Here is a 26,644-nt window from a genome sequence, read left to right as displayed (position 1 = left end):
TAAGTCATGTGTGGTAGCTTTTTATTGAGAGAAAGAAAATGTTTTTTATTTTAAAAATATTCTTTTTAAGAAAAGGAAACGTAATTTCAAAAATCAACATTCTAACTAATCATGAAAACCTGAACCAGGCCAATGGGAAACAACAGAAGAACAACAAAGTGTCTATGAAATTAGTGGTGCCAATAAGATAAAACAGGAGAGGAGGAACAAGTTTGAAGAAAAGGTGTTTCATTTAACTGTAAGCATCAATACATGAAACTTACAAAAGCAGTAAGATCAAATGATGTTGCTAAGGAAACTATAGAAGAGAAATAAGAGAGAACCCAGGTTGTTTTAATATAGAGTACAAACCTTCTACTTCTTCATTATGGAAAATTTTAAACTAATCAGAAATTAAGAGAATAGTTCAAAACCCCATTATCCGTAACCAGATAATTAACTTGTGGCCACTTTCAATCATCTATATCTCCCTACAATCTCCTCTCCTGATTATTTTGAAACAAATCTCTAGGAGTTGGGACTATCCTATCCTATATAATAAAAGCCCAGCGACTGAACAGCAGAACAACTGGTCGACCAGTCACTATGACACGCACTGACCACCAGCGGGCAGATGCTCAACGCAGGAGCTGCCCCCTGGTGGTCAGTGCGCTACCACAGTGGGAGCGCCGCTCAGCTGACCAGGATGAGTGGCTGCTTCCACTGCAAACCCTAGGCCAACGGCAGGAACCTGGGCTGTGATCTTCGCCTCTTTGCCCAGGCCTCCTCCTCCTCGCTCCCTACCGCCTCCTCTGGACTCCTGTAGGCTGCGCAGTGCCGCCGCCACTGGGCTCTCAGAGCTGACCCCAGAGACTGGGAGGCAGGTTCGTGGCCGCCACAGGACTGAGGCCTACTCCGCTGCCTCTCAGTGCTATTGTCCCTGGGCTTGGCCCCAACTGGGTCCCATGGAGAGGCGAGTGCTCCGGCTTCACGGAAGATGCTAGACCAGGGTGTAGCTGCTCAGAGGGCGGGTCCACAGCCACTTGGCTGACCCGGATGAGCAGGCCGATCCCCACAGGCCACGCCCCCCACCAGTTCACGAATTCTGTGCACCAGGCTTCTAGTAATCTCTATGATTCTAAATGTGTTACTTTCACAGCACCTTCCCTCCTTGGCAACCTCTGCCTGAATATTTCTAGAGATAGAAAGCATGCAATGCAATGAGCTAGTTGTGTTCTGTTTTTGTTTTTTTTTTTTACTAGCTCTAATTGTTAGAAAGTTTTCTCTTTTATTGAGCTGAAAATCCTAACAGTCTTAGTACTTTGCCAAGGACACACAAGCCCTTGCTGAAGTCAAGAAAGGATTTAGACCTCAGAATATTTTTATATTGGGTTTGTAGTAAACCCTTTTTCTCTAAAGATCATAGTGTTTGCAAACAGTTTTTCTGCTGCCATGTGTGCAGGGTGCTCATAGAGCAGTCTTGAAGACACATCTTAGAGCAAAAGCTTATTTTAGATGTTTAAAAAAGCTTCTCTCAGAGCCACATATGAGTAGATGGCTTAGCTACTCTTGTAAGTGTATAATTTAATACTATATTTTTAAAATGTTACCGAAGTAATTCACATTTTTAATTAAATGTTTTTTCTTTTAAAATTTTACTAAAGTATACTAATCATAAAAATTCAGTTCAATGAATTTTTACAAAGTGAACAGAGCAGCATTCAGAACAAGCAGTAGAATATTACCAGCAACCAGGAAGCCCCTCATATGCCACCTACTCATTACCTAGACACTGCTCTGCTAAGACTAACTACTATTCTGACTTCTACACCATTTCTTTTGGGTTTGGTTTTGGTTTTGGTTTTGGTTTCTTTTTGAACTTCATATAAATTGAGTCATACCATATGCACTCATTAGCTTCTTTAGCTTAATAGTGTATTTGTGAAATTAATCCATGTGTACTGTGTGGATGTAGTTTATTAATCCATTGTATATATATATGTGGAGTGCTTATTATATTTGCTATAGAGTATTTCACTGTGTGACTGACCTCAGTTTATTCCTCTGTTGTTGGTGGACTGTTAGATTAGTGCTATTATAAATATTCTTGCACAAATCTTTTGGTGAACCAGTTAACTGCCACGCATCCAAAACGGAAACCATCCTGCTTGTGTCTATAGATGCTTATGGCGTACTGAGGGTGAACATTTGTGCACATTTCTATTGGAGATATCTAGGAGTAGGATTGTAAAACCATGAATGTTCTTGTCAGGTACCTTCAAATTGGGTTTAGAGTATATGTTCCAGAGCAGAAAACAGGATGGTAATCAAATCAGCCTCAGGACTATAGACCAGGCTCTGGAGTTACATTTGAGTTCTATTGTGGACTGAATTGTGTCCTCCAAAATTCCTATCTTGAAGCCCTAACCCTTAATGTAACTATATTTGAGAGGGCCTTTAAGAAGGTAATTAAGTTCAAATCTACATATATAAAAGGCTAAGTGTCCGTCTGACTGGTAGCTATGATGAGCACTGACTACCAGGGGGCAGACGCTCAACACAGGAGCTGCCATGATGCACACTGGCCATTTAAATATAAACGAAATCACGGACCTGGCGCCGACAAACCAACACTTGACTTCCCCCAAGTGGGACACAGGCCCCGCCACCATCCCGGAGCAACACCCCACCATATCGCAGCCAATTGCTGCCAAAACCCCATGATGCAAAATGCGGCCCACAGCCCAGCCCAGCCCAGAAACGGTCGCTGTGGATGCCAGATAATGACATCACATAGCAACACCTGGCTTCCTCTCCCTAGAGACTAGCCTCCTTGGAGTTTCTTCAGCCCAGGAACAAGACTTGCTTTATAGTCAGGTGCAAACATTTTACACTTTAACCAAATGTTTGTGAAGCATTTTCACGTGCCTCATCTCATTTGATCCTCACAGAAGTCCTGGAGTAGGTAGATAGGAGACTCAGTAAAATCCTATTTTCATTAGCCAGAAAACAGAGATTTAGAAAGTTTAGAAACATGACCCAACTGAAAAGAAGTAAGAAATGGTGGAACTTGAAAATGACTTCAGGTTTTCTCACTGCGCAGAATATAGTCAAACACTGCTATAGTTAAATATTTTACCTTTTTTTCTCCCTGCGTGATCTATAATAATTATCTGCTTTGTGTTGATATTTACTGCTATTGTTGCTGACAATTACCTGAAAGAGAAGTTGGGGTGTTTCACTGGGCTGGAAAAAATTTAGCTAAATCAGAAAGCAGGTCTAATTAAGCAAGTTTATTCTATATATATATAAGGCTAAGTTGACTCCCACATGTGCGATACATATAAAGCTCTCGCTGGCACCAATTGCATGCATGTGTTTCGATCTGTCATTGTTGATTGTGAATTTGGTTGACACTTCTGTTATAGAAAAGAGTGAATAGCAATATTAAAATATTTCTTCTAATTAATTTCCTTTCAATGTGCACAAATCCGTGCACTGGGACACTAGTGAGATCATAAGGATGGAATCCTAGTTCAATAGGACTAGTGTCCTTAAAAGAAGAGGAAAGACACCAGGAACATGTGTGTACAGAAAAAAAAAATCATGGGAGGATACAGCAAGAAAATGGCTGTCTACAAGCCAAGGCGCGAGGCCTCACTAGAAACCAGCTGTGCTGGTACCTGGAGAACTCTAGATTTTCTTTGTTCTCAGTGTCCTGCCTTGTCATTGAGGGCTTGCCAGAGAACCAGGAGGTCTGGTGCCGAAGAGAAGGCAACATTTGCTGCCAGTTTGGGGGCATGTAGTAAACATTGGTTTTATTGGCCAGTGTTAGGTGTTTGTTTTGTTTTGTGTTGTTTTCCTACAGGTAGGCTTTGTTATTATGCTTTAAACTGTGGTGTGTTTTACTCAGAAATTTAGACTTACCTTTATTTTTTCAGGTTTAAGCCATTTTTTCCATTCCAAACCTTGCAAGGATTTGAAGAAGATGAAGAAGACCATATCCATATACAACAATGGGCACTTACTGAAGGCCGTCTTAAAGTTACATTGTTAGAATGCAGCAGGTATGGTCTTTGTTTTGTCATTACTACATTATGGGAAAGAAAGTGCAGTAAAATGTGCTTGAGCAGTATTTATGTTTATTCTCCCTCTGTGCTGATTTATATTGTATTATCTGTAAATTATTTAATCGTAAATTTAAAAAAATAGTTCTTTCCAGTTTGCAAAAAATATATATATAAACATTCTAATGGGGTGCGGGGGACATTTATTCTTTATAATTCCCAAACTTTTTAGATGCATGACACTCTGTTGCCATACCTGACTTATACCTATAGGAGAGCAGTTCATAGCATAACAGTTTTGAGAATTGTTTGTGATCATTGAAAATACTTTGGAAAGTTGAAAAATCAGACTTGGAAACCCCTGTGATGCTTAGAATTTTAGAGCTTTCTGAAAGGATCTGGTCCAGCCTCCTTATTTTTCCAGCCCCATAGTCTAAGCCAGTGGTCGGCAAACTCATTAGTCAACAGAGCCAAATATCAACAGTACAACGATTGGAATTTCTTTTGAGAGCCAAATTTTTTAAACTTAAACTTCTTCTAATGCCACTTCTTCAAAATAGACTCGCCCAGGCTGTGGTATTTTGTGGAAGAGCCACACTCAAGGGGCCAAAGAGCCGCATGTGGCTCGCGAGCTGCTGTTTGCCGACCACTGCTCTAGAATACAGACTCAAATCCTTGCCAGGGCCTACACACCCCTCTGACCTTTCTAGCTTCTTTGCTCAGCCCCTCACTCACAGTACTTCACTTCAGCCACATAGGTCTTCCTAAGGCAAGAAAGAGGATGGCAAACTCTTTCTCTAAAGGGCCAGATTGTAAATACTTTAGGCTTTGTGATTTACATGGTTTCTGTTGTAACTACTAAACTCAGCCTTGTAGTGTGAAAGCAGTCAGAAATAGACAATAGGTTAACAAATGGGTGTGGCATGGTTGTGTCTTTATAAAATTATGTATATTTATGTATAATTATGAATATATATGAGTTTTGTAATTTTTATGTGGCATGAAATATCCCCCCCCCCCAACCATTTAAAAATGTAAAAACTACTGATAGCCCACAGGCCATACAAAAATAAGCAGTGAGCTGGATTTGGCCCATAGACAACCACAGTTCACCATTCCCTGCCTTAGATATTTTAAAGTACCAACGCCCTTGTGTGTACACCCCACTGTTTCTCTACTAAAGGCCCTACCCCATTTTCTGCTCGTTGAAACCAGCCTTTCTTGGTTCACCTCAAAAGCTACGTACATCTTCAATGTGTCTCCTAACCGTTCCAAGTACAAGCATACTGTCCTTTTGCTACATTTCTATGACACTTGTTTGTACCACTTGTTTGGTACTTATCACTTCTATTTTTATTTCCAACTCATAATAAAAACAAGTGCTTGGATACAGAGGTTATATTTTTGTACCTAATATATTTATGTCCTTGCTAATAAATAGGTTAATTTTGAATACCTTAATAATAATATGACAAATATTTTTTGTTTGTTTTAGAGTGACTCATTATTGTGCACCGTTATGTCAGAAAGCTAGTTGAAAAGGAATTCTTTTATCAAAGAAAGACTAAATCTGTAAATTTTGTAAAAAGGAACTTTAGTATACAGTAAAGTGACATATACAATAAAATATGGTTCTACACAAGTCTGAATTTGAAGTAGCTAAGCTAATATATTATGGTAAGCCAAAGTATTAAATATATAATTATGATGTATCACCCCAATAAATTGAATAAAAAGAAAAAAATAAGTATGTAATTATGTTAATATTTAGGACATTTTTCAAGTGGCCTATGTCTAAGGAAATTTTGAAGTGATGCTTTCTTTCCCCCCCCCCCCCCCCCCCAGTGAATTTTCTTATTGATCCACAGGCATCAGAATCATACTTAATGGATTACCTTTTCCAAAATAATCATAGCAACTTCTAACCATTTGAAGGGCAGCTTTGAACAAAATTTCTTGACTATACTATTATCAATTCCTATCTACCTACTCATCCACCCATCCCCAGATCTGCAAAGATAGCCTTGAAGGAGATTTATTTATTTATTTATTCATTCATTCATTCATCAAACTTGCCTGTTGTAAAGCTTTGAGAGTGAACTTTGCCAGTGAGGGAAAAAAAATTAGAAGTATTCATAGAAAACAAACTGTTTATTGAAAATATTGGAGTTATTGTACAACTGGAAACTTTATGCTTCAGGAGGCAACATGAAGTGGAAATAATACCAACTTTTGAATTAGAAAGTGCTGTCTTTACATCCTAGCTGTGGATCCTTACTGTTAGGTATTCTTAGACAAGATTCATATCTGTAAAATGGGCAAGGCTACTACCTTGTCAGTAATTGTGCTCAGAATAGGTAAATAAACCACAGTGGCTACTATATAGAACGCCTTCAGTAGCTATAGCTTCTATTATTATGCCTTAATGTAATCATTATAATGTTTACCAAGAGGAAAACAAATCTTTAGACAAACCTGTTCTTTTTGCATAAATGGTTGTGAGAACTGGAATTTGAATTTTATTAACTTACAAGGTTCTCACACTGTAAAGAGAGGTTCTTTTTTAATTATCTGAAGTAGAGTTTTGAACTTCCCAATTACAAGTTTGGGTGTGGAAACACAATTTTGTTTGTGAAAATTGGTTCTAACTGCATTTTTTTGCATTAAACTAAAGTTGATTTTTAAAGTTCCCAGTGACCTCAATTTATGTGTCTGTAGTGCTTCTATTAGAAGATTTAATTATTGCACATTAGTGTTACAATCATATTGTTAAAATATTTTTAAATTGGTAATTTATAGTCTTAAAAGGGTTTGAAGTATTTTGCAAAGAAAACAAATGCCCATGTGCAGTTAAGTAGAAAAGATAAATTAAAAACAACCATATAGAGAAGAGAAAGATCAGTTTTCTGGCAGTAGAGGAAACTTAATGGATAACTTAGCTCTCATTTTCTGACAAACTGTGCATGTTCTTTAGGGGAAAAGAAATTTGGCCTCAAATTCTAGGAGGGATTTGTCACATAATCTTTATGTAAAAGACAATGAAGTAATGAATACATTTTCTTTTCTTGTTTTTCTTTGGCTGGTTTTATCAACCAGGTATATTTTTAAAACAAACAAAGATTATAGTCAGTGAAAGCAAAGCCTATATGGTTTTGTGGTGTGAGAGTTCTGTACTCTAAAGTGGTATATTTAGGATATAGCCTGTCCTAATTATAGATAGAAGATTCTAATTAAGGTCACTTCTTCACTGAGTCACACTTACACTGTTCTAAAGCCTGTATTTTCTCAGCAGCTTTTGGAATGCCTGTTTTATTTTACTGGGTTCCAGAAATACATCACTTTAAAAAAATGTTTAATGGTAACACAAACTATAGCAGTTGACATTCTACTCTATTACCAAGAGTCCTTATCTTATTCCCCAATTATCTATTATCGGCACAGACTCATAGATTCCTATATTTTTCAATGATTATAATTCTTTACTATTCTTAATTATTTTGTTGTGAATTGTTCCTGATTTGGCCACTAGGAACCGCTTCAAACTTGGCTCTGTATGCTTGTACCATGAGCCTGTCTTTTTTTTTTTTTTAGCTCTTCGTTACTTTCTGGTATAACAAGCTGTTCCAGGTATATTTGTATCTTTGCCATAGTCCTAGAATCAGCTGTTTTACTAAAGAGCCCTGGTTCCTTTTAATAGAGAATGATATTAAAAATCAAGACCTCGGTGTTTGGTTGTTCACTGCTACTTCATATACTCAGAGGTCCCTTCAGCGGACAGAGTTGTGAAATACATACATGTATAGACAATTATACATATATGCATACACATACACAGTTTAGAAATCATAAGTTCACCCAATACTTCCAATTCTAGTTTATCCTAGAATTGTTCCTTGCCATGGTTCGTTCTTCCTCTCATATTTTTATGTCCCCTGAACCCTGGCTCCAATAATATCAGCACTTTACTCATTTGCTCAGTTCTGTAATAACATCTCAAATAGTTGCAGAATTGCTCTATTACAAGTACAGAAACATACTTACTAAAAGGAATTCAGGATTTATTTGAAGTCTCCTCTACACTACACAAGATTGAGGGTGTATGGTCAAGTACTGTACAGTCATATGCTGCATAGTGACATTTTGGTCAACAATGGACCACATATATGATGTTGGTCTCATAAGATTATGATGGAGCTCAGTTTCCTACTTAAAAATGGAAGGATATGAGGTTCCGGAGGAATTTTTTTTCTCTGATGGGAGCAGTATCTGCGGGCCTTGGCAATAGATTGCCTCTCATTTAGAGCACCTCAATTTTTTATGCAGAGATTACATCCCAATCAGTCAGCCACTGACGTCTTTTAGCACAGAGGAGCCTGTCTGCCCGCCCCCTCCCCCCCCCCTGCCAATTACTACATATTCATAGGGCTGCAGCCCTTCCAGACCTAGCTTGATGGTCTTCAGAATGCATTGCTATACATCCTTCATTGAGACTTAAGATCCTGAACAAGGACACAGGTCCACAGGATTTTCTCTCATTGTGTGGGTTGGTGGTATCCTTTGAAGCACAAAAAAAATTAATTTCAGTGATGTCCCATTTATCTGTTTTTTATTTTTATGTCCTATCTTAAGAAACCATTGTCTAATCCAAAGAACTATTGCACGATCCAAGAACTGTGTTTTCTTGTTCCTGAATCCTGAAGATTTAATATCTGTTGGGATTCGGAAACTACTAGCTGGTGCATAGCTTTGTCTGCACAGTAGTCAAGGCCCTTACTTAGGTAGTTTGCGCTTTTGAACAGATGGTGGCAGCAAAGCTTTGATAAATGAAAATTCTCATTTCCCTAAACTTAGTATTTTATAATTCTGAATCTTATGTTTTTGGCAGTAGGTTGTTGAGTACTGTTTAAATTTCCTTTTAAGATTAAAATTTATTTAAATTTATGGGTTTCTTTTTTTCATGATTTTGTTCAGGCTTTTTAGTTCATGAAGCCAGTTGGTGAGGCATAAACATGATTTGCTTGAGGTCTCAACCTTAGGAAACAATTTTCTCATATTGCTCTGATGTGTTTTATCCATTTTTCTTTCATTTTCTCCTACCCCCATAATATTCATGGAGAGGTAAAGTAATGGAGTGGTAATCAAGATGATGATTAACAGCTAAAGCTGTTCTCAAGCTTACTACTAAAACATATTGTCAGACTTATGTTCTGATTTAGAAGATAGATAATGTAGAAGTTGTTGGACATGTAGGTAACATTTTTTCCTCCAATAATTAAAAACTGCCTAATATGATCTCAAGATTGAACATGAGATTTCCTTTTAAAATCTGAATATTAAGCAGTAAAATTAGGTGATGCAGTTATTCCTTGATAATTGTTTTCAAGATAATAGAAATAACAAACATTTATTGAGCACTTACTGTTTGCTAGGTACTATGCTAAATGCTTTGTATGCATTGTTTTCTTTTACTCTTACAACAGCTTTAAGAATTAAGTACTGTATTTCCCCAGAATTGTTCAAAGGCAGAAATGGGTTTAGAGAAATTAAATAAATTCGGTCATATTAGTAGATGGAGGTAGGTGTGTGTGTGTGTGCGTGTGTGTATTTGTGTTCACAAGCAACTATTTGTACTATATCTCATTCATAAAAATTACTTTCTGTTTGTTTGATTTAGCTGCTGAAAAATAACTTGTCTTGGAATGTCACCTAATTTTAGCTTTACTTCACTTTTCCACTAGAGGGTATACCAAGTATTTGATTTAAGTTTTTCTGTTATCAAAATTATAATAGTAACAGAGTAATTTATTACTTTTGACTTGAAAGCAAAATTTTAATGTGCATAATTGGTACAATAATCTTGTTTTATTTTTATATTTCAGGTTACTCATTTTTGGATCCTATGACAGAGAGGCAAATATTCATTGCACACTTGAGTTGAGCAGTGGTGTTTGGGAAGAAAAACAAAGGAGTTCTATTAAGACGGTAAAATTTATTTGCATAGTTTTACATCTGTATAAAGTTTGTATTCTATAAGCATGCTTTTATTAATATTTCTATATTCTTAGTTATGTTTGGTCATGTGCAAATAATTATGAACAGCTTTTATTCATCTTTTTATAATACAACATCAGTAATGAAATGGATCACATAAAACTATAGTATTCAGATTGCTTGCTTGCATAAGATATCTAGCCTAATTTCCCTTCTGTACAGGAGAAGTGAGGGCAGGTGTGTTTGAGTAACAGAAAGAAGGTAGTCTAGCCATAAGTGAGGTGGAGTCATACTCATATAGGTCATGGCAAGGATTTTGGATTTTATTCTTTGTGGTGGGATAGTTTTAAGATAGGGAGTGACAAGATCTTGTGTACATTTTGTAAAAAAGAAAGAAAAGAAAGAAAGAAAGAAAGAAAGAAAGAAAGAAAGAAAGAAAGAAAGAAAGAAAGAAAGAAAGAAAAGAAGGAAAGAAAGAAAGAAAGAAGGAAGGAAGGAAGGAAGGAAGGAAGGAAGGAAGGAAGGAAGGAAGGAAGGAAAGAAAGAAAGAAAGAAAGAAAGAAAGAAAGAAAGAAAGAAAGAAAGAAAGAGAAAGAAAGAAAGAAAAAGTGTTCTTCCTGTATACAGAAAGGATTGTAGGAGGATGAGAGTAAACCTAAGGGAGATCAGGAGGCATTCAGGGGAAGGCATTCAGGAGGTGGTAGCTGAGGAAAAGGAAAGAATGGATTTGGGATGTACTTTTGGTGTGTGAAGGACTTAATGTTCTGGTTTCTTTCTTGATATCTCAAAAGAGATTGTCACCTAAATTGTAAAACTTTGGGGGGAAAATAGGCTTTTAAAATATCTTAAGTGCTGGAATTAAAAATGAACAAAATCGCTTCATATTCAACATGTTTTAATTTGGACTTGTTGGGTTCTTTGAGTTCTTAAATAAATAAAAATTGTCACTAATTTTTTTCCAAATTTGATTGGTATTTCTGAATGTTTCCCATAGAAGTTTTAATAGGAATTATGATACACTTCTTGGAATTTGCATAAATCTAGTAGTTTATTAAAGATTTAGAGCATTTATCAAAATGTTGTCTACAAAATTGCTTTATTAAGCCCATGAAGTTTTGCATTGGAAATAAAATCCCAGGATTTTATGTCTGAAGTTGAAAAATAATTTATGCCATCAAAGACCATGTAGCCTTTCTTGATTTTTAAGAATAGTTATTTCATATACTAAGCATATATTGAAATATTATGCCTTTGGTAATAATAAAACTCCAGAATGCTTCTTTGACTTCCCAAACTTCTCTGGGTTACTTCTAGTCTTTTTAAATATTAGATCTATTTAACACATCAGTAGTTTTTTGCAGAAATAAATTATAGATGTATTCTTTAAAGATGTATTTAATAACTTAGAATTTCAGCTATGTCTATCACATTGAGCTCTTGGTTGCCGTATAGCCAATATTTAGGAAAACTATTTCTCTAATATGTCTTCAGTATATTGGTGAATAGGTACTTTTGAAGTATGTTTACATAGCTGTTTTATAGTAGTTGGTATTTCTAGAATAGTATATTATTCTTCATAGCATTTTTAAAAATAGTCACAATTCTCTATTTTTTTAAAATAGGCTCCTAAGCATATTGACTTTTGAAGGTTATGTGGTATTTTTATAGATGCATCCTTGACTTTTAAATTGTTTCCAGTGTCATGTAATAACTGTTGTGTATATCCTTACATAACATTGAGCAGTGTGAAATTATTTTGGAATAAGTAGAGTAATTTTGATCAGGTGGGAATATAGGGGAAGTAAAGCTGGAAAAGAGGATGGGCGAACCACAGAGTTTTAATTTATGAAAGTATTTGGGACATATTGAAGATTTTGAACATGAAAATGACATGGTCAAAATAGTGGTTTTTAGGAAATTCTTCCCCTTTTTGGTGGTTTTGCATGCCTTAACTTTAAGTTACATCTCAGTCAATTTGAAGCACCTCCCCAGAGGAATAAAATAACCAGCTTACAGTTTGTTCTGAAATATATAAATACATGAAAAAGCAGTATTGTTTTGTCTGGGTATGAAATAGTTGTAACTTGCCATTGCTATTGGCATTTTCAGTTTCCCTTATATCAGATTAGACAGCTTTAATATTTTATAACAAAAATTAGTAAGACTTTAATCTTGAGTCATAATTTTAGATCTTAGCATATGTCATAGCTAGTTTTGGAAAAATAATTCTAGGTTACTAATTACATCTGGTGTCAAAAATGTCAACAACAGTTAAGTGTCTTCAGGCATTAAATTACATATGTCTGAATTTAATAACTAGGGAGGAGAATTAGAGTGTTCTTCAAGACTACATAAGACATTGTAGGATAGGATTTGAAAATTTGGAATATATTATAAATTTGGATGGAAAATGTATCATTAAAAACAAGTATGCTAAAGTACTCAATGATTTTGGAAGCTATTTTTATATATACAATCTTCAGGTTTAAATTAGCTTTTTAAATGTTAAAATTTACTCAGTCACTAATTTTAGTGTACAGAATGAAAGAAACTTAATATCTTTCATATTTTAAGTATAGCTTTGAGTTTTTGAAGCATTATAATGTACCTTAACATGCCATTAATAGGAAAGATCAGTAACAGATGGAAAGCTTTAGATTTGTAGTACTTACACAAATGTTGGGGGTGGAGATGGAACAGTTGTAATGCATTAGCTGGAAGTATTAGCAAATCTAATGAATGTGGCTTAAGCAAAAAAAGAGACTTATCTTGTGCGATAAGCTCTTAGTATATAATCAAGGAGCTGGCTCTTACTGGCTTCCTCCTCCTTGGGGGTTTTATTGTCATGGTTGCAAATTGTCTAGTGTACCCCTAAGTATCCACCTTCCAAGAAAAACGATGAGATATAAGGTATGCAGAGGCACATGTCAGTCAGGTTTTGTCCTTCTAAAATTCTTTACTGGAAACTCCACCCAGGGATTTTGACTCATATCTCATTGGTTAGAACTAAGTCATATGGTCTCTACTACCAGCAAGGAAGTATGGGGACTCATTTTTGTTTTTCAGCCTTTGTAGAAATAGAAGTTAAGAGAAAAGGGTTATGAATACCTTTTAGGTGGTCAGTCCACAGTCTTTACTTACCACAAGAAAAAAATTAAATCTATTTGATGATTATTTGTTTGTAAGGGGATTTTTTCTTTTCTTAAATTGGGTATCAGGGAGTATTGAAAAGAATAATTTAACAAATAGCTTGCATAAAGCCTACTTTCTACCTTATTAGAAATCCAGGGCAAGTTTGGGGCAAAATCAGACACTCGGTCACTGCCTTGCCTATTATTTCACTTGCAAAATAAAAGAGCTCATAGAATAAATGAGGTACTTGTGTTTATTCTTTAAAAATAATAAACAAAGATTCCTCATGAGAGTCCCATTAAATGTGATAGCTGAGGTGCAAATAAATTAGATATTAGGTTTCAACAAACATTAGAAAATTATATTGCAAGACATGACAAAGTCAATACTAAAAATATGTTCACCTTCACTAAAAGAGACAAGACAAGTTTATTTTCATTCTATAGCAATATACAGGTTTGGTGATGAATATTTGCTTCCCTTTCACTAATGAATAAATTTCAGGTTCAGATTTTTTAAAATGTTCATTTCAGTCAATGATTAATATTTCAGTTGGAAACTATGGACAACTATATATCTCTAGAATTTATAGTGCTTATCAAATAAAATTCACAGTAAGTTAACCTGACATATTAAAGCATACATAATCATTATTGTGTGAATACCAAAACAAACAGATCATATAAATATCACATAAACACACACAGTTTTAAATAAATAGAGAGATCCTGAGTGTTACTTTCCTCTGAATCTGGGAGTTCTGAGGTAGTGGGAAAGGCCTTGGGGCCAGCTGGCACTCAGCTGTTCTGTCTAGCTCTTTCCCTTGTTCTCCATTTTAAATAAACGGTGAAATGAGTTTAAGTTTGAAAAAAAGCTTTTTAGTGTTCATTTTATCCTGATCCTACTCCCTCTGCACTCAGACATTTGAAAGCAATTGTCCTTTATAAGAGACTAGTCTTTCCTTCTGTGATTAGAGACAGAATGTTAAAAATCCAAATAACTGTTAAGTCAGTACATTGGCATACATATGTTACTATCACAGAAGAAGGAAGAATATGGATTTCTTGTTCTGAAATGAAGACAGAATTAGAAAAAGTATCTTTTGGGTCCTTGGGATATAGTACACAGTGGATGGGCAGAAGAGATGCTGGAACCGGCATGTGTTCAGTATAAATAGAAGCAGAAGCACTTCAGGTTTGTGTAGCTTAATATGCAGGTACCAGAGGGAATTGTGGTAAAAGGCATTAGATGTCATGATATATCAGACCTTCCTGAAAAATAAGAAGTAATAAATCCCTGAAGGGCAGTCAGCTAACAATTGGGAAGAATTTCTAAATGGTAATTTGGAACTCTTAATTAGAATGAGTACATTGTTTTCAGAGGGTTATAGGGTATCAGTTGGCAACTTCCAGTTGGCAATTACCAATTGGCAACTTCAACTGGCAACTGCTAAGGGCTTTATTTTTTTTTATTTTTTATAGCAAAGGTGGAAATTTATTGAGAACAAGTACAGACTCCCACGTGGGGAAGGGGAAAGAATCTCACAGCACAGACTCCCATGTGGGGATGGGGAAAGAGTCCCCCGCTAAGGGCTTTAAATAGGGTCAGCTGTACCCAAAATTATGAAGTCAGAAGAATTCATCTCCTAGAGTCTATACTTTATCTTTTTTTAAAATATATTTTTATTGCTTTCAGAGAGGAAGGGAGAGGGAGAGAGAGATAGAAACATCAATGATGAGAGAGAACCATTGATCAGCCGCCTCTTGCACATCCCCTACCAGGGATCCAGCCAGCAACCCGGGCATGTGCCCTTGACTGGAATCGAACCCGGGACCCTTCTATCCACAGGCCTATGCTCTATCCACTGAGCCAAACCAGCTAGGACTGGGCTTTATCTTTTTGTTAGACTCTGATGGCACCTTTCTTTCTCTCCACTCTTGCTTCCCTCATTTTTGAAAGGATCTGATTCTGAAAGAGAAATATTTTATATCAGGCTTCCTTCAATTTTTTTAAAACACACTCTTACAATTAAAGAGCTATTTGAGGAATTCCTACCATTTGCAGCAACCTGGATGGAATTGGAGAACATCATGCTAAGTGAAATAAGCCAGTCCATGAAAGAAAAATACCACATGATCTCACTCATCTATGGATAATAAAGAAAATTATAAGCTGTTGAACAAAAAGATAGATACAGAGACAGTAAAGCATCAAACAGAAGGTCAAATTACAGCGGGAAGGTTAGGGAGAGATGGGGGAGATAAGAGATCAACCGAAGGACTTGTATGCAAGCATATAAGCATAACCAATGGACACAAAACTCTGGGGGGTGAGGGCATGTATGGGAATGGGGTGTGGGGGGGCAATGGTAAGATATATACACATATAATACCTTAATAAAAAAATGAAAAAATAAAAATAAATAAATAAAGAGCTATTTGAGGACATGATGCCTAGAGTCTGACATATTTTTGCCATATACAAAGAGCCATAGTCTTCTGCTTGTAGAATCTATACTTGTTCCATTAAATCCTACTGATGCTAACAAAAACTGGACTATGAATGGTATTCTGATAATTAGGAGACAGTTTGGGAGTGGTGATAGTGGAATCATTTTAGAACAGAGTCTGGGAGAGCTCTGAAACTCAGGGGAGATAGGATTTAAATAGAAGGGCCTTCATCATAAGATTAGCCATGTTCAGTTGCCCAAGACTGAGCCTGATTCAGAGGTAGTCTGTCTTATAGAGCCCAGTGAGTCTCCCTTTACCTCCAGAGCAAAGGTTAGCGCAGCTGAAAAGAGGAAAAAATGGCAAACTGAAGATAATCAGTTTGGAGGCTATATAATATAGGGAAATCATTCCTGTCTAATATGAAGATGCTAAACAAGTGTGTAGAAGAAATGGAAATAGTGAATGCATTTTCAGCTTTCAGAAAGCTTTTGATGAAGATCCATAGCAAAGCTTCCCAAATCACCTGATAGATCTGTCTTTAGAATTTGGGAAAACAATAAACTTGACCAGGTGTAATATCCTGAATGATTCAATTTTTCATGAGAGTAGTTGTCACAAAATGAACATACTTATTTAAAAACCATGAAATTCTTCTCAGAGAGAGTTATTTGTGCATTTCAGGTTTCTGTAATGCAGGAAATTTATAACAGTTGAATCAGGTGGGGAGGAAGCACTAAGATTACCTTGGAAGTGAGATAGCCATATAAAGATAGATGGATGGGGAAAATTAGTGATCTTCAGCTGAAAAGACAAAGGTGGGTGAATGATTAATGGAAGCATATATATGCAAAAAGAGAAACGGTAGGACAATCAACAAATTTACTGAGCAAGGAGTTAAGTCTATGAAGATAAATTTCACATTCCTCATGATAATCAGATGATAAATGCTAAAAGAATGATACTTAAAAGGTCTTTAATAATACTGCATACTACATACTTGCTGGTAGACCTCACAGGGGCACAGATATGCTATATTTTTCATATGTGTGTCCTGTACCTAGTAGAATTTCTGGCACGTTGTAGTTGTTATGTGAATGTCTTGGGAGGTGGGAGAAGGATAAATGATTGTTTTGAAATACAAATCTGATTCTATCAACTGCCTCCTTAAATCTCAATGGTTTCAGTAGCTCCTAGAATAAAGACAGATTCCTTGATGTGACCTACAAAGCCACCTCTGGCCTGGTCCCTATCTCGCTAGCCTTACCTCTACCCTCCATTCTGCTTTAGCTGGACTGGCCATCTTTCACTCCTTCATACATGCAATACTCTGTCCCCTGCATAGCCTTTGTGCATGGGCCTCCTTCCCCCAGCACATTTCTCCACATGCGTACCTATACCTCCCCCATTCTTCAGACCTCTGCTTACACTAGGCCTTAGCTTGTTTCCCTCAAACATCCTTGGGCCCTTCCCCCGCACTGTGTTAAGAGAAGACTTACCTCTACTGGTTATATTTCCAGGGCTTCACTGTCAGCTGACTTTCAGCTGGGTTTGACCACTACGAAGCTTTGGTGAGAAATTGGAGTGGACTAGGAACCAGGGTATTCTTCATTTTCTCCTCTGCCTTGGACAACAAGTCTGGCAGCCACTATTTCTCCTTCATGGCTCCATGCTTCTCACAGGACAATCCCACCATGCTTGCAGCTTCTTCCTGAGGCTCCAGCCCTGGCCTCTACTGATACACATCCTCCCTCTGCCCTTCCAGCCCAAGGTTGGGCATGACTTCTGACTGTTGCTCATATCTGAGTTGCTTCACTGTCCCCAGTTTGGTTCTCAGTTCTTCTGTCACTGCATAGCCATTTCCCTGTTTTCGAGTCCCTCTGTTTCTAATGCTTCAGTGTTTTCTGTTTCATCAGATCTTAACTGATTCACCAACCATCATCATTTTTCTGGGAAACTTTTCCCTAGTGAGCATAAAAGTCTTTGATAATACTTTTCCACACTTGGGAATTCACATTTATAATTGTACGACAGTTTGATCAGTGTTACTTCCACCAATGTCTTCCTTTACAGCATATACCATGATTGTTTTGACTCACAGCACTTGGCATTTAGTGGGTATTGAATGAATGTTTCTGGGAAGACTGAAGTTGATTGTCTGGCCATGAGCTCAATTTACCCTCAACCCTTTTTCTTTCAGATATTCAGGTTTCAGTGAGGCCTAGTCACATTGCTGTCTGCTTTCTCCCTGAAAGCTATTTCTGATAAATGTTTTAACCAAATAAAAATGTTTAGGTTGAGGAAGTCCACAGAATGAAATTTACTGCTCAATATTCCCGTTGTTAAAAAACAGTTTTAAACCTGGTTTTTAGAGTGAGGATTTTAGTTTATAAATGTGGTACATTATTATGACGCTAATCACAATTGATGAATTATGTTAATACTTTTGATGTTTTTAATGATGCTATTATAAAAACATCAAAAGAACTTCTAACTCTATGTGTATAGTTTAATGTAGCCTAAATAAAATAACTGTATGATCTAAAATTTTACTTCCCTTTTAGCTTTGGAGAGTTTTAGAAGTCTTACTGAATATCTGTCCATATCTATCTACAAATTGTTGAATGTACATACAAAGAGTCTAAAAGAGCTCCCTAGAGAACTTTGATTTCAAGTAAGAACATCTGAGACACAAATTTATAAATACATTAGTCGAGATGCTTCCGAGTTGGCATTTGGTATGTTTGTCTAAGGCCAGATGCCTTGCAGATAGCATTCTGGTGCTTCTATTTAACCATTTGCCATTTACAATCTTAATCTTATCGAAGGAAGAGAAAGATTAAAGCAAATAAAGCTTTTTTGAAAATGTCAGTTTTTATGAAAACTCTGGTTTAGTTCACTTTGATAATATTTGCAAATACAGTAGGGACTCAATAAATTTTAACCACAAATAATGTTCTATAATTTGGCTTCTTAAACTAAATGCTCCTTAGCTTTAGTAGTAAATCCTATTCAGTATTTCTACTCTTAAAGTTTATCTTGGTTAAAAATGAGGAATGCCATTTTCTATCTCATATTTTCTAAGTGTATTTAGTATGATTTTGAAATACTGTGTGAAGAGTAGGAGCTTAGGTTAAAATATAGAAACATCAATTCTCTATATTAAACCAGTAAGGCACTGTGAGTATGAGAAGGAAGAAACTTATTGTGAGCTATAAGGCAATGTGATATGGTCCTTTCCTTCAAGGGGGATCAGCAGTGAGGAAAAAATATCAAGAGTACAGTGAGCTCTTCAGTGTTACTGTTAGCATATGATTGCTCTAAGAGAGTTTCAGAATACAGTATTATGAGGTTCCAGTGAGGGTGGGGAGGGGAAGGGGATAGCATTCTTTTGGGAAAATCAGGAAAGAATATGTTAAGGAGCCAAGCCTTCATAGTACATGTATGATTTTGATGTGGTAGGAAGGTGCAGGGCATGGTGTAAACCCAAAAAAAGAGGGAAAATATTTGAGTATGTTTAGGATACAGTGAGTTGTCCATGTTGATTAAAGAGTACCGTAGTGTAGAAGACTATGCAAAACAAGAATGGACCATGTTATAGAAGTACCTAAGTGTCAGGCTAAGAAGTTTGGCTGTTACTTCAAGATAATAGAAATAATGGAGGTTTTTGAAATGCAAGTGACCTCATCATAATCTATCTTTAGACAGATGTGACTCTGAACTTTGAATCTTAGCTAGATTACTTTTTGGCAGCATGAACTTAGTTAACGTCCCCAAACCCATCTCATCCACAAGTACAGTACTTTATTCCTCTATAAAATGGGACTAAAAATGCTTCACATGGTTGTATAAGGAATAAATGAGATTCTGTGTATTAAAATGTCAGTACCCAGCATATAGTAGGTAATCTACATATATAAAACCCTAAAATGCAAATAGACCGAAAGATGGAACAATTGAACAGTTGGTCGCTATGACGTGCGCTGACCACCATGGGGCGCATGCAGAACATGGCAGGCGTCGGTGGCCACAGCAAGATGGTGGAGCAGGTGAGCGGGGGCACCAGACCAAAGCAGGGTGTCGGTCGCTGTCATCGGGGCGAGCCTCTGGTGGTTACTGAAAATTCTTTGCTCCTGCACGCTGCAGTCCTGCCCCGTGCTGGCACCAGCCCCAATCACTTGGTGCCATCAGCCGGTGCAAGCGCCAGCTGCCGGCCCCCATCGCCCTTGAGGGCTTCTCCACGTCCCCCTGCTCCTGAGGGGTGATCGGGGCAGCAGCCGCCACTCACACCCGCTGCTGGTGCTGGCCCCAATCGCTCTATGCCGTCAGCGGGTATGAGCAGGGCCCGCGCTGTCAGCACGTGGGAGCGGCAGTGGCGGCGGGAGTGGGGCTGCCAGCAGACTGGACCGGGGGGCCGCAGCGGAAGGGGCCAGGCGGGGATGTGGAGGATGGGCCGAGACCTGCCCCTGTGCCCACCGCAGCCTCGCGGCCCACAGTGCCTTTCAAGGTGCATGAATTCGTGCACTGGGCCCCTAGTAAATAATATGTTTCCCCAATCTAGTAGCAGATGGGTAAAGTCAAGAATGACTTGACAAGGGAAAGACTTGAAATAGTAACGGTGAGGGGAAGTGAGAGTCCAAACCAGATTGTTGGCCATGAAAATGGAAAATAGAATCCATGCAAATTTGATACAACTGGAATGCAGGGGGTTTGGAGAGTGAGAGAAGAAATCAGAAAGACTGGAGCCATGAAGAGGGAGGAAGAAGAGAATGGTCTCATTCTGGACATGTTGGGTTGGAGATACAGTGATTATCAAAGATCAGTCCAGAGATGGAATTTTTTCATGTGCTGCTTTGATCTACTGGTTTTTAAAAAATATATTTTCAGTGCTGTTAATATGAAGTTTTAACATCTAGTAAGTTGAACATTTTATTGGGGATACATGCTCTATTTTTAGATCTTTTTTGAGATAGAATAAAGAGAAACCGATGGTGCCCTAGCTGGTTTGCCTCAGTGGATAGAGCGTCAGCCCATGAACGGAAGGTTCCTGGGTTTGATTCCGGTCGAGGGCCCATACTTTGTTTGCAGACTTGATCCCCAGCCCTGATCAGGGAGTGTGCAGGAGGCAACCAATTGGTTGTGGCTCTCTCACGCTGAGTTTCTCTTTCTCTGTCTCTCCCCCATCCTTTCCACTCTCTCTAATCAATGGAAAAATATCCTCAGGTGAGGATTAACAACAACAACAAAAAGAAACAGAAGATTTTACAATGAAGTAGTAAGATTCTAAATATTCTTTTAAAAGAGCTTTTGAGAACTAGCTATGGAAGTCATATTAATAAAACTTAAACATTGTTTTGGATTCTGTTTCTTAGGACCCTCCAGTATTCCGTGATGCAAGTAAGACTGATTTACTTAGTGCATTCTTTGTCATGAACAAACCATCCTATTCAAGGCACAGCAGCACCTTCCCACAGAAACCCACTTAGCCAAATAGCTCATTTTCTGAGTCATATACTCAGATGCAGGATGCAGAACTAGGAAATAAGCAATTTAGGAAAATGTTAGAGAGGTGTTATTAGAGATCCTGCAGTAGTACACAACTCCTGCTCACATGTCTTCAGGCCAGTGGAAGTTAGGAGCAACAAGACAGCAATTTCTCTGTGCCAGTCATGATTTTAAGACTTTATATGCACTAACCATTTAATTCTCATGGCAACCCCGTGAAAACAGGCACAACAACTCCCATTACCATCTCCATTTTACTAGTACGGTATATAGAAGGAAACTGAGACACAAAGAAAGTAACTTACTCCAATCACCCAGCTAGCAGGTCGTAAAGACAGCCTGCAAACCCAGGCAGTGTGACTTCAGAGCTGGTGTTCTTAATTACTATGTCATCTCCATGAATGGTAGGTTCAAATCCAGGTTCTTCTACTAGTTTTGTGCCTATGAACAAATTATTTCATAATCTCTGAAGTGGAGATAATAATAACAGTATAAAGGTTAAATTCTATAAAACACTTAGCACAGTATCTGGCACATATAGTAGCTTATTATTGAACTAGACCTAAATCCACACTCCTGTGTTTTTAGTGATATTGATGTTTTGTATATTCTGTAAATCCCCTGCTCCCACTTCCTTTTAAATCCTTCCTGTAACAAGGTGAAGAGGACAGAGGAATGGAATAGATTCCTCAATCATGGGATAGTGTGAGGGTTTTTTTGTTGTTTGTTTTTATAAAGACAAGAGGGCCAAATAGTGATTTTTAAGAACATCAGCACGTTTATTAAGGGCTTTTATAAGAAGGATAGAGATTAACTAGCTGCTGTCTATTTCAGCTGAGTATGAAGTGTGAACAAACATTTTTCAGAAAGGTTTAATGCGGGAGCCTGATGTGGCGGGGATCTCCCTTTTCCGCATCCAGCATGGAAAGAGAGATGAAACCGGTTCTTGGTAGAGGCGGCCAGGGATTGAGAAATGAAAGAAAGAGAGCAGACACAGAGATAGATTTAAAGTTGGGTACCGGTTGGGTTGCTGCCCTCTTCTGCTGGAGAGACAGACGACTACCTGAGCCACGCAGCACATTTATTTATATTCCAAAATACAAGGGGGTTTCACTGAAAAATTTAGGATCAAAGGAGTTTGGGTGGGCCCAAGTCCCATTCATTCCCTCATTCCTGGTACTAGGGCTGGATTTAACATATCAAGGCCTGGGTGGGCCAAGGTCCTATTCATTCCCTCATTCCCAGCACCTGGATAAAGATAAGAAATCAGTACTGATAACAGTCTCCACCTTCTTGGGGAGGCTGTTCCCGAGAAACTGCTCTGCCAGTCATCTCGGACTCAGCTGACATCAATTTAAAGAATATCCATGTGCATTCCCAGGGGCCCTCTACAGTTTAAGGTAAACTGAGAACTTCTTAGAAATAAAGAGTGTTAATGTCATAGAAAAAAATGTAGTTATTTGTAATTAACATAGATTTGGAACATTTAGGAAGTAGTTCAGGCTACTAAACTGTTTGAGATCTGTAGCACTCACCTTTGCATTTTATTATAGTAAACTAGGGGCCTAGTGCATGAATTCATGCACTTTGAAAGGAATTGTGGGCCGTGAGGCTGAGGTGGGCACAGGGGTGGGACTTGGCCCCTCCTGCCGTGGCTCCCGGTCCCTATCTGCCAGCGGCCCTGCTGCCACACACTGACGATGCAGAGCGATTGGGGCCAGCGCCAGCAGCAGGTGCTAGTGGAGCCAGTGCCATCAGTGGGTGCAAGCGGAGGCTGCTGCCCCGATCGCCCCTCAGGAGCAGGGGGAGGTGGAGAAGCCCTCAGGGACAATTGGGGCTGGCAGCCACCACTTGCACCCGCTGGTGGCACCAAGCATTTGAGACCGGCGCCGGGCACCGGCAGCGGGTGTGAGTGGCAGTTCCAGTGCCAGCTGTAGGTGTGAGCGAGACCGGCGCTGTCAGCGGGTGCGAGAGGCTGCTGCTGCCTCGATTACCCCTCAGGAGCAGGGGGAGGTGGAGAAGCCCTGAGGGGCGATCGGGGCAGCAGCCACTGCTCACACCCACTGGCAGCGCTGAGCAATCGGGGCCAGCACTAGCAGTGGGTGCAAGTGGCGGCTTCAGCATTGGCAGGTGTGAGTGCCGGGCAGGACCATGGCAAGCAGGAGCAAAGAATTTTCAGTAACCACCGGAGGCTCACCCTGATGACAGCAACCGGCACCCCACCTTGGTCTGGCTGCCCCACTCACCTGCTCCACCATCCCACTGCGGCCAATGCCCACCATGCTTTGTGCTCTTCTGCTGATGCCTGCCATTTTCTGCATGCACTCCCTGGTGGTCAGCACACATCATAGTGACCGGTTGTTCAGTTGTTCCGCTGTTCTTTCTATTTGCATATTAGCCTTTTATTATATAGGATAGGATGTGAAGTAATTGAAGGAACTTTAAAATGAACAGGCTATAGTAAAACTAGGAGGAAATTTTTGTTATCTTCAAATAGACAAGTGGAAAGAGAAGCAACAACACTTAATTCATATGTCCTATTAAATCAGTCTTTTTCCATGAGGTGTTGAGTATTTCTCCACATAAGTATTGAACATGAATAGAGTTTACAATAGGTTTGGGGACAGCTGTGTTTTCCATTTGTAAGCATGTTGATTTACATTGATATTGGATTGTACTAAACAAATAGGTGGTTATATTTGAAAGCTGTTTTATACAAACAGTATGCTCTATTGGAGTATCAGATAAGGTTTTATTAATCATTGCAAATAAGACTACTTCTGGGTAATTTATTATATTTCTTTAAAGATTATCAAGTGACCTTAGAGTATGGACAGATGGCTTGTTTTCTAAATGAATGATGTGTGAATTCTCTTTCGTAAATTGAGCAACACTGAGAATATTGTTAGAAGTCTAAGTAGGAAACCATTGAGTATAAGGAAGTAGGTATCATGAAATAGAGATTTAATTTTTGTGATGCTATTTCATTTGTTAAATTTGAGGAAATCTGCATATTCTAACAAAATTGGCAATTTCTATAAGATAAAAGTGATATATGTTTAGAAATCGTCACGAGCTATATATTTTTTGCACAATTAAAGAAAATTTCAGAAAGCTGTAAAGAAAATTGCAAAAGTCAACCATAATCTCACTACTCAGAGAAACCACTATTAATTTTATAGAAGAACTTTGTAAATCTAAGCATACACACTGTTCACGGGGTATGTTTATGGTTCTTTCTCCATATACATGTGTCATTGTTTTTATGTCTGCATCGTATCTCATTGTGTATCATAATTTATTTAACCAATCGCTCGTTGATGAACATTTAGACTTTTTGCAATTTTTATGTGTTGTAAAGAAATCTATAATGTCAGTGTGTATATATTCGTGCATATTTATTTTTTAGTCGTGGTTTGGCACACTTTGAATTAATTTATTGGGGTGACATTAGTAAGATTATATTGAATATTTTAGACTTTGTGAGCCAATCACTGTCACAATTACTCAACTCAGCTGTTTTAACTTCTAAAGTAGCCAGAGACAACAGACAAGCAAATGAGTGTGGGTGTTTTCCAATAAAACTTCTTTAAAAAGAGCCCACAGCCCTGGCTGGGTGGCTTGGTTAGTTGGCATGTTGTCCTGTACACCAAAAGGTTGCGGTTCAATTCCCTGTCAGGGCACACACCTAGGTTGTGGTTTTGATCCTCAGTTGGGGCATGTATAGGAGGCAACTGATCCATGTTTTCTCTCTCCTCTCTCTTCTCTCTCTCTCTCTCTCTCTCTCTCTCTCTCTCTCTCTCTTTCTCTCTCTCTTTTTCTCTCTCTTTCTCTCTTTCTCTCTCTCTCCCCTCCCTCTCCCCTCCCTCTCCCTCTCTCTCTCCTCCCTCTCCCCTCCCTCTCTCTCTCCCTCTCTCCTCCCTCTCTCCTCTCTCTCTCTCTCTCTCTCCTCTCTCTCTCTCTCTCTCTCTCTCTCTCTCTCTCTCTCTCTCTCTCTCTCCCTCTCTCCCTCTCTCCCTCTCTCCCTCTCTCTCTCCCCCTCTCTCCCTCCCACCCTCTCTCACCCCCATCCTCACTCTCTACAAATCAGTAAAAACATACCCTTGGGTGAGGTTTAAATAAATAAGTTTTTTAAATGAAAACAGCCCACAGGCTATAGTTTGTCAGCCCCTGATCTAAAATTCCTTGGTCAAAGATTTTGCAAAAACAGTTGGTATATATTTTTAAATTAAATTCCAGCTAAAATAAGTCTTCAGAGTAGATAGTAGTATTGTATCAATGTTAATTGTACTGTGATTATATAAGCAAATGTCCTTTTTAGGAAATACACACTTAAATATTTAGGGATAAGGAGGCATCATGTCTGTAACTTATTTTCAAATGGTTCAGAAAACAATGCAGAGAGAGAGAGAAGCAAATGTAATAATTTGTTAATTGGCAAATCTGGATTCAGTATAAATAGAAATCCTTTGTACTATTTTTGCAACTTTTCTGTAAGTTTGAAATTATTTCAAGGTAAAAAGTTATATCTTGAAAGTAAATAGTCTGTCCCTAAGGCCCTCACACTTGTTTAGTAAGATGTAAATCACCCTGCAGAAGTATAATGATATTAATGTATGAAACTGAAGATTGACTTGGTGATTCAGAATCAGAGCTGTTTCTATTTGACAAAGGAATTGAAAAGGGCGAGTGTTCGACTCTGTTGTTTCCCTAACAACCTCAGACTTCGCATACTTTTCAGAGCTTTATATTTCATGGAATGGTTGTATAAAATTTAAATTAGTTTCAAATCAAAACATTAGTGGAGACTTCAATCAGATTTAAACAGAGAGAATGAGAAACCTAAGTGTATTGCAGGGTAATCATTTGGATGTGATTACTTTCCTAACAGCCTTTGAACCTAGGCAGAGGGTCATTTTTATTCTTTAGACTTCTTAGGTCAGCAATCTATATATATAAAAGCCTAAGTGTCCAAACGACCAGTTGACTGGTCGCTATGATGCGCACTGACCACCAGGGGGCAGACATTCAATGCAGGAGCTGCCCCCTGGTGGTCAGTGTGCTTCCACAGCCAATCTCCCACGGTCCCTCCCCCGAGCTGGCCAGCCCCCATTGGCCCCAGTTGGGACTGGGTGAGACGGGCCCCCATCGGCCCTGATCGCCAGCCAGGCTGATGAACCCCACCGGAGCACGAATTCGTGCACTGGGCCTCTAGTATTTGTATAATGGACTTTACCTTTCAGTATATTTTTATGTCTTTATTGTCTCTCAGATGAATCGACCAGAAGATGCAGTCCTAATTTATCACCCTGTGGCTTTAGAGACCAGGTACTCGGGTGGCTAAGCTGGCATTCTGTTTGGAAGATTGAAGGGCCTCATTTGTGTTTTCCCCCAGAAAGAAGTCTTCCTAGCTTACCTGAAGGGAGATCATGGAAGTGCCTGGATTGTTTACATTCATTTCCATAGTTTCATTTTTTCAAAAAAAAAAATGTTTTTATTTATTTTAGAGAGCAAGGGAGAAGA

At 38.3% G+C, this 26,644-nt stretch overlaps 1 protein-coding gene across 1 annotated transcript in view; it reads left to right on the top strand.

Annotated features, from left to right (window-relative positions):
- The window catches only part of PDZD8 (PDZ domain containing 8), a 61,238-nt gene that overhangs the window by 18,805 nt on the left and 15,789 nt on the right, over window positions 1–26,644 (top strand). The window contains exons 2-3 of the mRNA XM_079792911.1: window positions 3,921–4,046; window positions 9,926–10,028. Of these exons, the coding sequence (XP_079649037.1) occupies window positions 3,921–4,046; window positions 9,926–10,028 (229 nt within the window). The remainder of the gene's footprint in view (window positions 1–3,920; window positions 4,047–9,925; window positions 10,029–26,644) is intronic.

The sequence above is a fragment of the Cnephaeus nilssonii genome (assembly GCF_951640355.1).
Source record: "Cnephaeus nilssonii genome assembly, chromosome: 16".
Lineage (NCBI taxonomy): Eukaryota > Metazoa > Chordata > Mammalia > Chiroptera > Vespertilionidae > Cnephaeus > Cnephaeus nilssonii.
The sequence above is the reverse complement of the archived record's forward strand: the minus strand, read 5'-3'. Positions and strand labels throughout refer to the sequence as shown.